Raw genomic sequence first — 15,340 nt, 5'->3', positions numbered from 1 at the left:
GAGAAGAAGAAAGTTGTGATGGGCTTGGTGTGTTGTGCCAAATTCATCTGTCCTACTGTGTGCCAAGTGAGGTGCTGCCTGGCCTCAAGGATGCTCTGAATAAGTATTTGTCAAATGAAATATTTATTGACTGGATATAAGAACATATTTGGTTAGACGAAGAAGGCCATTTTTGCATTTTTAATTTTCATAATAGAACTCTATGTTGATTTTATCGTCACAGGTAACTTAAAACTTAAGTTACATTTGTTAAAATCATTGGATTTCTAGCTGTTTCTTTGTATCTGTAACATCATTTTAAAATTTAAAAAAAGATAAATTGCTGTGAGAACATATGAATGACTTAATATACATATTAATTCGTTTTAATAATATTTTTTCTTTATTTTTTTTAAAATTTGTTTGCTATTCATGAAGACTAAGCCTGGAGTAATTCGCCCTGTACCTGTGAAATCCAAAATCCTGCTGACACAAGAGGAGGAGGTCTACGAACCCAACCCTTTCAGTAAATACCTGGAAGACAACAGTGACTTCTTTTCTGAGCAGGTGAGCGTGCACACGAGAAAATCTTTGGTATTTGGATAAATAACTGTATGAAATAGAGAGATGCTTTTTTGAATAGAGTACGTGCAAGAAAATATTTATGTGATGGGACTATCCTTAGTAATAAACAAGATCTATGTTTTTGTATAATAAAAAATTCGTAAGTATTTCCAGAATGATATTTTGAAGTATTTAAATGCTTTTTTCCTAAAAGTTTTCTACTCAGTGCTGGGATCGTTTGGGCGACAAAGGCACTGCCGTCTGAAGACATCATGGAGTCACTGGTTGGAAGGGCCATATAGGTGTTGGTTTCTTATTTCTAAAATCCCCAGGGGGGAGGGTATGGCTCAAATGTGGAGTGTGTGCTCAGCATGCATGAGGTCTTGGGTTCAATCCCCAGGACCTCTGTTAAAAAAAAAATTAAGTAAATGAACCTAATTACCTGCCCCCCTCAAACAAACAAACAAACAAGCAACAACAAAAGAATTAAATCCTGCTTCCTTTTGAAGTGAAGCAATGCTTTATGTTAGTACATTTGACAAAAGGTCTCTTGTTTGGATTCATATCAGCTTAGTAGAGATGATGTGATCCCCTAGAGTGAATGGTACCTGTTAGGGAATAGGGGCTTACGTTATTCTAAGGCTTTGTTGGTCTTTGGTTTATGTGCAGATACGGTACACTGTCTTCCCCTTATGTAGCTGCTATGTTGAAGAAGGTATAATAGAAGGTTATTGATGGTGCTTTGTAAGTTACTGGGAAAAAATATAACAATATACACTTAGGCAACATACAAGTTCAAAGTTAGTTCAAAGAGAAACCTTACATCTTTGCTTGTCTTATTAAAATGCAAGAAACAGGTATGGGTTCTGTATTTTATGTCTCAAGCATCATTACAGGCTTAAGCAATGTATGCAGTCCAGAAAGCTTTCTGGATCCAACCAGGACACGCTAGATCACCATATTTGGGAATCTAGAATAACATAGATCAGCAAATGAATATAAGGCGCTGTACTCTTTGTAAATTCTAGTTTGAAAATGGTAACTAAAAGCAGTCTTGAAAATACAAATTACGTTCATCATCGTGATACCTAAGGACTGTCTTACCTGCACGCAGGAGCTGTGTGACACTGAGCAATTTGTCTCGTCTCGCCTGCCTTCTGGGTCTTAATGCATAACATGAGCTATTCAGATCGGGTACTTTTAAGCATCCTTCAAATTCTAAAATTTGAGTTCCTTAAAAATCTAAGGCGAACTGTGACTAGGGTAAAAGCCTTGAGAACTTTCATTGTAAATACTTTCTCATGCTTAGCTACAGTTTTTCTTTATAAAATGAAGATGATAACATTTTCTTATTTAGCAGTACTTTGTGAAGACTGAAAGGATGTTGGTAAGTCACACATTTTTAGAAGCCACTAACATCATTGAAAATGCTGATGATTAGAGGCAGTTATTATCACTTTATAGAATAAAATGTAGCCCTCACTTTATATTAAGTAGAGAAATCTTACTGAGATTTAAGATTGTCTTCACTCCTTCTACATGTAACAGAAATGGAAATTCCTGGTAGGAAAATATATTTCCATCAACAAAAACATGTACTAAATAGCTATTGCTTATCTGACACTAATAATTTAGAGGCTTAATGTGACATTTTTGACAGTAGGGGATTGTTGTAAAAATTTATAAGAGTAGTCTAGTGTCATAGGACAAAAAATGCCAACATTTAAAATAAATTTCACACATTCTCCATGCAACACATTCTTCAAATAGGATCGGATGCTGTAAAATTATGTCTGTTTTTTTGTGTTAGTATAATTTCAAATGTATGCATTTTATCTTGAACAAGATTCTTTATAGAATGTCAAGTTTATCTACCTATAATTTGTCACCCATTTACTGTCCTCTGAAATGACAAAATTTTCAGGTGGCAGAAATTCTTCACATTAAAAGGAGTTACCAATTCTTTTCATGACTTTTCCTGAACATACAGCCAGTTTGAAGCTCTGTTTATGTACCACAGAAACCTACGTACTTTCAGATAATTTGTGGAAAATCTGAGGTCTTTGACAAGCATTTGGGTACCACAGACATAGTCTCATTTATATTTTCTTTCAGTCAATTCGTTCTTGTGTGTATCCCAGCTTCCGTGTGGAACACGGGAAGTGCTGAGTCAGTAGACTGTCAGGATGGAAAGAGGTCTAGTGTCCTACTTAAAAGTGAATTCCAAGCATTCCCTGGTCTTATTCACTGACCTTGCAGGAGAGGAAAAATGCATATACTGGCAATTCGGAAGCCATCCCATATAATATATAGTCTATCAACGGACCTCTACGTCGGCTCGAACTACCATTTCCTTGGGTCCAGAATCCACAATGGAGGCAGATACAAACGTCAGCTTACAAGGGGAGATGCTGAGATCTTAAAAAATAAATCGAGTAACAATCATTTTTATCTCAGCATCGCTACTTCGTCAGAACTTCAACAGAAGAGAGCGTACTCAGATTCAGCTCTAGTCACCACTGTGGCCGCTACTACAGAATAAATTGAATAGTTCCGAACTCAGTGGATCTCACCCACCCATGTAATGGGAAATTCTTTAGCCAGACAGCTGGGCCAAATTGAAATAGCTCATAGTCACTAATCTACCTTGTACCGGGGACAGTTCCACATGACGGGAGCTGTTGGATGGGGCTGTTAAGTCAATAAATTTCCCCCAGCGGCCTCGCGGCCATGAAATATGTTTTCAAAACTCTGTGAGAAAATGTCAGACACCGAAGAGGATGAGACCAGATGGAGGCGATTTCCTGTAGCTTAAGGAGGTACAGCCAGGCAGCCTTCGGAACTGATAATGAACTGAATATTTGCCTGGAGATAGCCTCCGAGTCCTAACAGCAAAGTTTGAAACCAAACGCCTGATCAAGTAACGGAGACTTATTCATCAACAGTTTTCACATCCAACTGGCAAAGGCCAGGAGACACCATTCTGCATCAGATGGATTTTCCCATAGAGACTCCTCAGAATGAAATGTGAGCTGTTCTGGAATTACCTTTCGATCCATTATTGTACCAACTTGTGGTCCTTTTGAGTTCTTCCAGAATATCCTCACGCTCCACATACAGATTTCAAACGCTGGTGGTGCGCTTCAAAGCACGGTTCTGTTGATAATTAAAGGCAGAGGTGGAAAATAATGAACCGAATTGATTGGACGAATGGACCCCCAGAAGACAAAGAGGCTGAGAAAAATCCATTCACTGATGAAAATGAAGATACCAAAGAGACAAAAGGGTTTTTGTTTGTCTGACTGCTTGTGAGTTTGCAAAATATATTGATCGCTTTCTGGTCATTTAATGATCGAATTAGATACAGGTGATCTTCTGCATTTGCAGGTTCTCCACCTCATCTAAAAAGTGATTGCTAACCTAAGTTATAGAAAATGTTATATAAAATATCCTCTCATTCTTTATCAACTAATAATTCAACCCATAATATTAGCTACGTCATTTCTCTCTTGAAGCCCTAGAGAAATGTATAAAAAAGATTTTTGGACAGAAGTGAAGGGGGTCACATTGTTGTTTCATCTGATTTTTCCAGGAAATCTTTTTTTTTTTTTAATGAGAAATAACATTTCCAGCATGCGTGCCTCTTAAATTTTATTTTCCTTCTAATTGCTTCAGTAGGGAAAAGAACATGTTTTCGTGTGAGAATGACCATTTAATGAATTTCCTCCACACTGCTGTCACAGAGAACACGAAGGATCATGACAGGGGATTTTCTTTGTTGTAGTATTTTTGATCTTTCTTTTCTTCTGAGTTTTCTTAGGCATCTCTCTTCCCTACCAAACTCTCTGTTTGACATTCAACTTTGACGATTACGTGGGTGACTTTCAGTTTTCTATCTGGTTATTCATGGAGCTGTATGTTTACCGTGACTCTCACCTTTTCCCCCTTATGTCAGCCACGTGTTACTGTTACAGAGCAAACACCTCTGTCAAAAGGTGAAGTAGATAACCCTACTGCCTTTTATTCTGGATGGCTTCTTGCTTTGCCACAAACTGCTACTTTTTCAACATTTGTTTCTCGAATCACGATGGTTCACTCACATGTAATCATTTATTCATTGGCCAAGTAGGAACAACTTTTTGATACCTCTAAGGAAGTTTTTTTCTATTGCTCTCTTAATTTATCTAGGTCAGCATTTCCCGTGAGTTTAAACAAAAGTAAAAGTTTCTGTAACCAGTAAATCTGAGAAATGTTAAACGAGCTTCATTTTCTTCAGGACTTCTTTTCTCCATCGTGACTCTGCAGATAGCAAAACGTAGTTTTTTTTTTTTTTTTTGCAAATCTGTAATCACAAACCGTTTTCACTCAGGAACTCACTTTAAGAATGAAGATTTAGGTAAACGGGTGTGTGAAAATCGGTGTACAAATCTGAGATTATTTTGCACCCTTTAATTAGAACTGGTGGACTTGTGTAGGAAGTTAAGAAAACACGACGTCACTCTCTGATTCATAACTCTGCTGCGTGGATGGTTAACAGAAACAGGATGGGTGCTCCCTGAATGTCAGTGGACTCTGAAGATTTGGAAACCTTTGTAGAGAACCTAGGATTAACTGGCCACATGGTTTTCTTCTTAAAACTCTTCTATGCCAGCCCAAAAGGCTTTTTGTTTTTTTCTTTAAAGCAGTTTTCGTGATAACAATGCAATTGTAGTAGTTAGAAAGGGCTCCTCTATTTTGTGGTCAAATAGAAACCATTGTTATGACTTTACCTTTTTAAAAACTGAATGTGCCCAGCAACCAAATAATAAATCCTAAAATTTTATTTTTGAAAAAAAAAAAAGATGGTTCACTCCCTTTTGTTATAAATTTATCTTTCATCATTGCTAACCTTTTATTAAGAAATAGTTTTCAGATTAAAACATTTAACCTTTTTAAGGCTAGAAATGATTAAGTGGCTTCCTCAATAGTTTTGAAGGGAGAGATCTGAAATTTCTTTCAGGGTTACAGTTCTGGAAGAATTAAGATCAGAGATTTGGCTTCTCCAAGCTCTACCAGGTTGTTTTTGTTTATTCAAGTGATGAAATTCTGAGATTTTCTCTTCATTTTTTTTCTTCCTTCTTCCCTTCCCTCCTGCCTTCTTTCCTTCCTCTATATGTAATAAGCAATAGACAATTTATCATAAACAGGTTATGTACTATATGTAATAATTTATCGTCAACACAATAAACTTTTTAAAAAAATATTTTTTAAAAAATTATCCTATAGAAACAAGATTTGCTTCTTCCTCCAGGATATAATCAGATAGGACTATCTCTTCAAACTTAAGCTTTTATACCCCCCTTTTATCTATTATTAATAATAATAATAATAATAATAATAATAATAATAATAATAATTTTTTTTTTTTTGCAAATCTGTAATCACAAACAATTTTCACTCAGGAACTCACTTTAAGAATGAAGATTTAGGTAAACGGGTGTGTGAAAATCGGTGTACAAATCTGTGTACAAATAATTATTATTATTATTATTGGCTTTAAGCTTCCTCTTGACCTGGTTGTGTATGTACCAAGGAAGACTGGAACTGAACAGTTCCGGTTTCCTGCATTGCTAAGGGACACTTCTTTTCCTGTCCCCTTCCCATTGCTTTCTGTAGGGTTCAGACTCTTACAGAGATTTTTACTTGCTTTAAAACAAACACACACACAAAGAAGACCTATTGCCACTTGTATCATAATCGGTGGAATAACTCTAATAAATCACTTAAGCAACTGAACTCTAATAATCAGTTAAGCCCTGGAGCACCTGTTGTTTAGCAGATACTTGGTGAATACAGAGTGACTGACTCGGCCCCAAGCTGCTGGGAGATGAAGACAATCTGAAGGCTTTCTGCGAACGTGCCTGTGTTTTGTTAACTCATGTCGTCCCCAGATACTTAAGAGGGCTGATCATTACCATATTTAGAACCTCTCAGGTAAATTATGCTCCCGTTTTTTTAAAATAAGGTTTTGTTGCGGTAGAATTTACAATTCTATATCGATTTTCCCTGAAGAGTGTCAAACAACAGAATTTCCAAAGAGAGAGGGTAGCTGTGTTAAAGTAATTTGAAGTCCTATGCAAAGTAGATACTGCTCAAAGATTAGACAGTTCCTTGTATTTGTTGGCAAGAAAAGAAAAGATGCATTCTTAGGTTTTACTTCAGAGGAGTCTGTGTCTCGAACCTTCTGGAACTTCCAGTCAAGGTCGGCCTGTGGATAGAACTGACGATGGTGACGACCACACGCCTTTGGCAGAGTTTTGTCTGGTGGCACATGCACCACGTGGCGTGCCTGTCCCAGGACACTGTCGACCGTGGTCTCCTCCCTTCCCGCCCAAACAGCTTTGATCCCACAGCATCCTTAAGATGATCTGGGGGCTAGTTATCAATACGTACACCGAGGAAATGCAGTCAGAGAAAGGGGCTAGTAATTTTCTTTTCTCTGATGAGCAGTGAGAAGTGGAATCCAGGTGGAATGCACTGAGGAAGACACAGTAAACACTGGATCTGTTTTTTGTCTATAAATGCTAAGATCGATGTGTTTGGAACACATGTTACAATCTCTAAACATTGGAGAGATTGTTAAATATTTTTTAAAAACATTTTATTGAAGTGTAGTTGATTTACATTGTTAGTTTCAGGTGTACAGCAAAGTGATTCAGTTACACATCTACGTACATATATATTTTTTCTTTTCAGATTCTTTTCTATTATATGTTATTAAAGAAACTGAATATAGTTCCCTGTGCTCTACAGTAGGTCCTTGTTGTTTATCTATTTTATATACAGTAATGTGTAAATTAGGGGCTAGGGATTAACGGACACACAGTACTAGATTATTAAATATTTTAAAGTGTGGATGAGATTAGACAGACTTTGCATTGTGACACACGTAAAGGTCACAGCAAGATATGTAAGTCTGAAGCTGAGTTATATGAAGAGAATTGGGAACCTTCTCCTCCTCACTCTGTTCCAAGATAAAATAACTTTAAGTTTATAATTTTGGCAGAGAAAACAATAAATCCAAATGAGAAGGGCAACCAAGAGAGCAACCATGGGAGAGAATGAAGCAGAGAGTTAAAACTGCTAAATAGACTGTGTTTTTTATTTTTCTTAATTCCATTAATGAAACCAAAGACAACTTGAAAAGTTCAGCCTATGGAAGCTGAAATCAGGCTAATGAAGGAGGTGATTTTAAATAAATATACAGGAAAAAAAGAAAACAGAATTTAAAATGTATTTTTCTTTATCTCAAAGGCTGCGTGAAATGAACAGTCTGCAGTAAATTTGTGAATTCAAAATTGGCAAGTCCTTAGAGTTGGGAGAGCTGGTCAGTTTTTAGAGTTCTTCAAAATAATGTTCTCATCTGCAAATAGAGATATCTAAGTGACATTTAATCTGCTACAGCCCAGCCATCCAAATCCCAGTGTGTCTTATGGACCTTTAGATATATAATATATATATATTTTTACCTTACTTTTCCTTGAAAATAGAAAATGCGTTTGGTGAGAAACAGCTTCGCAGGAGCCGATTGTCACTCATTTTTGTCCAGTAGAGCTGAGAGGCTTAGCATATTTGACCTGCTCAAAGAAAAGCAAGTATATATGATTTTTATCCCATTGGGTAAGTTCAGAAAAATAGAAGTGTTTTTCTCCATCTGTGGCTAACTGGTTTTCGGGAAGTTTCAGGCCCTCATGAATCGCGTTTTGTAGAAGGACTGGCCCTTATTCAGAGGGCAGGCCAGTTTCACCTCCCCATTCCAGAAACCATATTCAGGCAGGAGCGAAGGTCCCTCATTTGTTTGATGTATAACTGAACCCAAAGGGGAACTAAGACAGCCTGGCTCTGCAGAGAGAGCTCTGATGTACGTATTCTGGTTGCCACGGCGTGGTTAACCAGTACGCAGTGCATTTGTGAGATCTGAACCTCATCACTGAAATCAGGGGACTGGACTAGACCGGTGCTTCTCAACTGGCGTGACTTTGCCCCGGATGTCATCCATTGTCATGACTGGGGAGGGAGTGCCAGCTGGTGGATAGAAGTCGAGGGTGTTGACAAACGCCCTACGGTGTCCAGGACAGTCCCCCACAACAAGGACTTACCCTGCTCCAGCAATCACTTTTCTGCTTCCTGAGAAGGAGAGAAATGTCATGATAGAATGCAGCGGAATGAACATGGGCTCCGTGTGATCTTGGGAGGGTCAGTCAACTCTCTGAACTGCAGTTTCATCCTAGAAAGATGGGGCTACCAATCTCATTTCTAATCTCTTTTCATGATGACATGAAATAGTCCCCGTGAAAGGGCTCTGGACGCTTTAAAGGGGAAGGAAGTTTTAAATGTTTATTGTCATTAACCTTTTCTTTTAGAATCACTCTTAACTTTCGAAGAAAGGAGTTGACTTCCTACTAAAGGATCGCCAAAGGCGCTCTCCTCTTTCTGCCCACCTTTATGAGAAATCAGAGAAGCCTTTTTTCTGTGTTACTGTCTAACAACATCTTTAACTTAAATTGAGCCTTCCCTCCCCCCCTCCCCGCCCCAAACACATCCAGGTTAGCAATCCAGGATGAGAAACTATATGTAAAGAGAAGCATTAAACTCAGCATTTTAATGCTCTAGTGCCCACTGTGATTGATTATAAAAAAATTTTTCTTTCTTTTGTCTTGAGTGGGTCTCCATCAAATATCTTTACACTTCCCTAATGTTATCTGCTCTGTGAAACTTGCCCTCAGCCAGCCACAAACTTTAAGCTCTAAATAATCCAAATCCTATCTTCAAAATTATGCTTGAATCATTGAAAATCTTTTTATAGGGAAATTGAAATAGCTAAGCATATGCTACCTTTTTCACATTTCACACGTTCACATTTTTTGGTTCAAATCAAGATGTGAAATAGATGTGTTGCTTTAAGTATGTCTGTTTTTAAAATGCATATGGATTCTTCAAAATTAGGGCAGATCAACAAGAAGTTATGCCATATGTTCAAAATTAAGGGACCTAATTCATCTTGGTTTGGTCTTAGTGAAATGTGGATGATTGGAATCTCTTCTTAGTAATTTGGAGTTTCTGTGATAATATGGGTAAAATGTTGGTAAATCTTTGGCTGGAGGAGGAGTCACTCCTCAAGAAATACATTGTAGCTCTTCTTGACTTTCTGAGCAGAGTGTTGTTTTAAATTCAAGCTGTAGCAGAAATGCTATAGTTCTGATTGTAAATTGTTCTAAGCTCCAGGCAAGATTAAAAAAAAAAAACTGCAAGTAAGTGCTGCATTTAAAATTAAGTGTTGTTGTACCAAAGAGGTGGGAGGAAGGAGGGAGGATGAAGTTAAAAGCTCCAGTAATTTCACCCCCTGGTGCTCTGAGTCCCCAAAGGCACAGAGGACTGTGGTGTGGCGAGGGGGCAGTGGGGATCCTGGGGGAGTGGATTTTCACCCTTCCCTGCCAGACCTCAGGAAAGGAGGGAACTTTAAAAAGCCGAGATGGACCAGAAGAGCCTCAGATGTGCAGGCTTTCATGAAAAGAGCTCATACGCCTTCCAATGCCCTTTGGTGCTGCAAAGGAAACAGCTCTTGCAGTTACACAATTTGACTTGATGGTGGATGAGAAAGTGGGCTTTTCCTACGGTGGTAAATGCATCTGATAAGGTTATAGCATTACTTTCTGGATGTCTCTGTCCATATTTAATTCTGCAGGCTCTCTAAGCTCTCTTAACCAGCAAAGCTAGGTTAATTTATTCACTGAGTATCTGCCTGGTGCACTTTCTCTAATGGACAAAGAGATTATCTGCTTTAAAACTTCATGTGTTCTTGAAAGTTTGCACAATCTGATACCCTCCTCAACGCAAATAATCAATTTCTTTTTGAAAGACCAAGCTCCTACCTCCAGCTGACTTTATTTTGCAAAATTTATTCCAAACATTTTTATATTGAAAAAGACAGTTCTCAAGTAAGTTAAAAGCACTGTGAAGCATTTTATCAGAAATAACTATGTTACCTAGCTCACTGGTGGAAACACGTACAAGACGATTTTATGATTTTGGTTCTTTCCTCAAAAACTAGAACCTTATAAGATTCATCTTTTGAATGCCAAAGCATGGTAAATGGTGTTCATTTTCAGGAATCATTTAGAATAGTCAGCTCCAGAGAAATATGTACCAGCCTCGAGATAATTCATTGAAGGGAGGTAGGGTGCAAGACATGATAGAAATTTTATTAAGGTTTTTTTTTTTTAACGTAAAACAGGGATTACAGATAATGACCTGTGATCCAGATCTGGTCTACTCCTTGCTTCTGTACAGTTTTATTGGCACACAGCCATGCTCATTCATTTGTCTACTGTCTGAAGTTACTTTCACACTGTCATAGCAGGAGTCATTGGACAGGATTATATATATAGTTTACAAAGCCTACAAAATACAGTAAAAGTTGACCAACTCCTGACCTAAAGGAGTAAGAAGAATTTTAAGCTTTGCAGATGTACATGGCTTTACACTGGTCTCTTTTGTAGCTCTGAACACCAGGCAGTTACAACTCATGGAAATTCTAAGTGAGATTTCCTGGGCGAGGGTCAGGATCTCCAACCTGGTGCACTGGACAGTCTGTTCCTGAAGCCTGTTGCACCTTGCTGCAGTTCGTGTGCCCAAGTGTGATTTATCATTTCAACTCTTTTAACTATAGTAATTCTCATAAAGTAAGCAAATAACTTTATTTTAAAGAACTCCTGCAAAATAATCTAGATTGAATATGCCAGGACTCATATAGGCATAAACAACAAGAAATTCTGGGATGAAATAACACCTATGTCTAGGATAAGCTTGTTATCAGCCATAAATATAGGTTGTGAATGCTGCTAACTTCCTGGAATTTGACAAGAAGTAGCCAATTTTTTGAAATTATTAAAATTTATTTGATATAAGACTTTATATCTGCTTTCATTATTAATATATACCTAGCCCTAAGCTGTTGTTTTTGCTGTGAGTTTTAGCTAATAATTGTATTATGGCATCATAATTAGCAAGGAATTTACAAAGTAGGCATCCAGGACTTGAAGATGCTGTGCGATTGTCAGCAATATTTAAAGACCAGGGGTTCTCAGTATTATAATGTTTAAAGTTTCACTCCAGCAAATGATAGAAGTCTTTTCCTGAGGAATCTTAATAAAGGAAGCAATTTAAAACCCGATTTAACTGGGATACACGTGTTCTTTCTGCTACGGTAAACACCATAATATAATACACAGGAAACAATAGAATGCTGAATTGAAATTCATTCCTTTGTATCCAATACCATTAAAAAATGCATAGACAATACCTCTGAAGATTTGAAAAACTGAAGGAGCAAATTACATTGTATTGGAGTTTTATGGTGCTGCTGGATCAAAGGATAAATTTAACAATATTCTCAGTTTATAGCATTTATATTTTATGAAATATGTGAAAGTGACTCTTTTTGAGTCACTTTATGTAGGAGAAGTAAGTCAGAGAAGATTTATTTCTCTAAAATTAGTGACTTCTTTAATAAAATCACTGTTCTGTGGGAAAACTGTGAGGGTAAAATCGACAATGCAGGATACATAAAGAAGATCGTGTTAAGAGGCTGCAGTTATGTCAACATCCATAAATAAGCCATGATAAAAAAGAAGATGTAAGTACACACACACACACACATACACATATATAACATATATGTACATAAGATTATGTATATTTATATATATAGAGAGAAAGATTCCTGTGTAGAAGAATAGGAATTTAGAGATATGGTAATAAAGATATTTACATTATTTACAATAATGAGATGGTCAAGAACCAAGAAAATCTTCTGGCTCTTTCAAAGTTTCTCAAGTTATTTCCTTGTGGCAAAGTGTTTTAACAGGTTCTCATGGCATTATGAATACTTGTATTGAATAGAACAGGCATGAAGTTAGCAGTGCATCACATTTGATCATCCTGATATCGTCCTAAAGCCAAAAAGGAGGAACAAAACAACGGTTAGGTGAGGACCAGAGGGATGCCCAGGGGCAACCCAGGGAAAATGATACTCATTTTCAGGAATTTCTACTTGAAAATAACAGTTAATGAAATGATCATCTATTCTCATGTATCAAATATAGTTAAAATAGCTCTTGGAAGAAAATTTAGCATTTTAAATATGCTTAATGAATCAGTAAGAGAATAAAAATAAATCGATTAAATATTCAATTTGGAAAATTCAAGAACAATCAGATTTCCTGTGCGTAAGGAAAGCAAAAAAAAGGAATTTCTAAGAATTGGCAAAAGGTAACTGGAAAACAGAAAATCTGTAGAAATCATACATAAAAAATATGTTTTTGGAAAAAATGTATAAAAGAGTAAAGTGTGATAACACTATTACAGTGTAACAATACTTTACAAATTCTGAAGGAAATTACTTTGCAATGTGGAATTCTAAATCCAAAAAATTAAGTGTAAGGGCAGAACACAGTTTTCAACATGTAAGGTATTAAAAATTTGCTCCCCAAAATCTATTTCCCAGAAAGTTCTCTTAGGGCCCAGAAAATATGAAAGGAACCATCGGGAAATAAACAAAGAAACAAAAAACATGGGATACTGGAAACAGGAAATCAAACACAAGAGAAAGGCAAAGAAAATTCCCAGGATGATGGTAAAAAGAATCACAGGGTCACAACGTATACAAGCATCAAAGACAACAGCTCAGATTGGAAAAGATGTCGCAAGTGGCATCCGTGTTGAGGCTGTCACCACCAAGGATGCTTTCAGCTTTGTTCAGTACTGTCCACGGACTGTGTTCAGCGGTGCCTGCCCAAGATTCTTCACCCTTTGGCCTGTCCAAACGCTGATAAAATTCTGCTCTCCCCTGCCGCCCAGCTGCCTGGAATAGCTGACACCATCTGCCCCTACACAAGTGTTCAGGTTTGACCGATCCCTGAGCAATGGAGGTTGGCCAGTGGGAGCTTAGCAGCATAGAACACAAAGCCACACACACTTTACTATCATACCCATATATTTTACCCTTGGTGATTGGTTTGACCTTGACCCTGCCAGATTGCTCCATATTAGGAAATCTCTGGTTCCCGACATCCTCACAGTGGGTTGTGGTACCCTCCAGGAAAAGCTGAAGCCAGACTGTAAACCAGAGACTGTCCACCTCTCACTTCCTTGGCATCGTCAACTATCAACAATGCTGCCTTTTCCTTTAAAAAAAATTTTGGTTTTAATTTAGAGAATACTTGATTAGTTTCTATAATCAAACCCATGTGGATAAGACCTTACATATTTAATACAGTGCATTACCCCTGTACAAATGGAAAAAAAAATTATGTTTAACATTTCCAGAGCAAGATGGCTGTTAATTTCTGCACAAGGCCAACCCAACACAGTACAGCTGGGACACTTTTTTCCAGAGCTGACACAGTGCTGCCTTTTCCTTGCACAGCTCGTCTTTGTGCTTGCTACTCAATTTTCATATTAATCACTTTCCACACTGACTAAGAAATGTTAAGAGTTGTTGATAAATCATGAACTCATTGATTGAGGAATAAAACGCAATTAGAATATATTTTAATCTAAAAGCCATCGTTAGCAGGCCACTACTACAAGCATTCCATTAAAATTGCACAATGACGTGACTGTTATCTAATGATAATAATATTAGAGGCACTAGCCAATGCGATTAGTCAAAAGAAAGAAATAAAAGTATAAAAAACTGGCAAAGAAGAGGTGAACTGATGGCTGTGTTAGGTGGTGTCACTGAATGATGAATTACAATCAGTGAGGGAACCCAGTCATGTGTCTCGCAGGGAATCCATAGCTTTCACGTACTGATACCGAAATGTTCCAAAACTGTTGTCAAATGGAAAAAGAAACTGAAAGAAATAAGAATGCTGTATATAGAATGCCGTCTTTTTAATAAGTGTGTACTCGTGTGTGTGAAATCAGAATGCGTATTTGTATTTGCCTCGTGTGTAAAACAGACTCTTGAGGCACAAACAAGAAACTGATAAAAATAAAACACATTTAGTCACATTTTCAAGGTACGGAGGGTTAAAAACTCTCATTTCTACAAACTTAAAAAACCCTAGAATTATGATTTTCTAACCTGCTTAACATTTTCCGGGAGTTTTTTTAAAGTAAATTTTGCAGTAAGTTTTTAAAGTGAGTTTGAACCCATCGTAGGGACATCTTCTGATACAGCAAACATGTTCAGCATACATTTTAGAAAACCAGTCAGTGGCTTGAAAATACATGGCTTTGGCAAAAAATCAGTTCAGCTTACATGAGAAAAATGATTAACGGTACCATTTTAAAAGTAGACCTGTTTAGCTGAATGTCACTTTGAGCAGTGTATATTATTTTATAATAAATTTCCATTTCATGCAAAGCCAAGCATATTTATTCACTACTAATGGAACAGAGCAACAACTGAATAATAGAATGCTTTCTTTTTTATTGCACTTTTTATTGAGGTATAGTCAATGTACAATGTGTTAATTTCTGGTGTACAGCATAGTGATTCAGTTGTATGTGTACACATATGTATTTCTTTTCATATTCTTTTTCATTCTAGGCTATTAAAAGGTATTGAATATAGTTCCCCATGCTAGGCAGGAGGACCTTGTTGTTTATCTATTTTATATACAGTAGTAGTATCTGCAAATCCTGAACTCCCAATTTATCCCTCCTCAGCCAGCTTTCCCCCCTGGTAACCATAAGCTTGTTTTCTATGTCTGTGAGTCTCTCTCTTATTTTGTAAATAAGTTTATTTGTG

General features: G+C 37.1%; 1 protein-coding gene across 1 annotated transcript in view; it reads left to right on the top strand.

Annotated features, from left to right (window-relative positions):
- The window catches only part of MLIP (muscular LMNA interacting protein), a 118,909-nt gene that overhangs the window by 72,337 nt on the left and 31,232 nt on the right, over positions 1–15,340 (top strand). The window contains exon 11 of the mRNA XM_031688666.2: positions 418–546. Coding sequence (XP_031544526.1) covers positions 418–546 — 129 coding nt within the window. The remainder of the gene's footprint in view (positions 1–417; positions 547–15,340) is intronic.

The sequence above is a fragment of the Vicugna pacos genome, chromosome 20 (genome assembly GCF_048564905.1).
Source record: "Vicugna pacos chromosome 20, VicPac4, whole genome shotgun sequence".
Lineage (NCBI taxonomy): Eukaryota > Metazoa > Chordata > Mammalia > Artiodactyla > Camelidae > Vicugna > Vicugna pacos.
The sequence above is the reverse complement of the archived record's forward strand: the minus strand, read 5'-3'. Positions and strand labels throughout refer to the sequence as shown.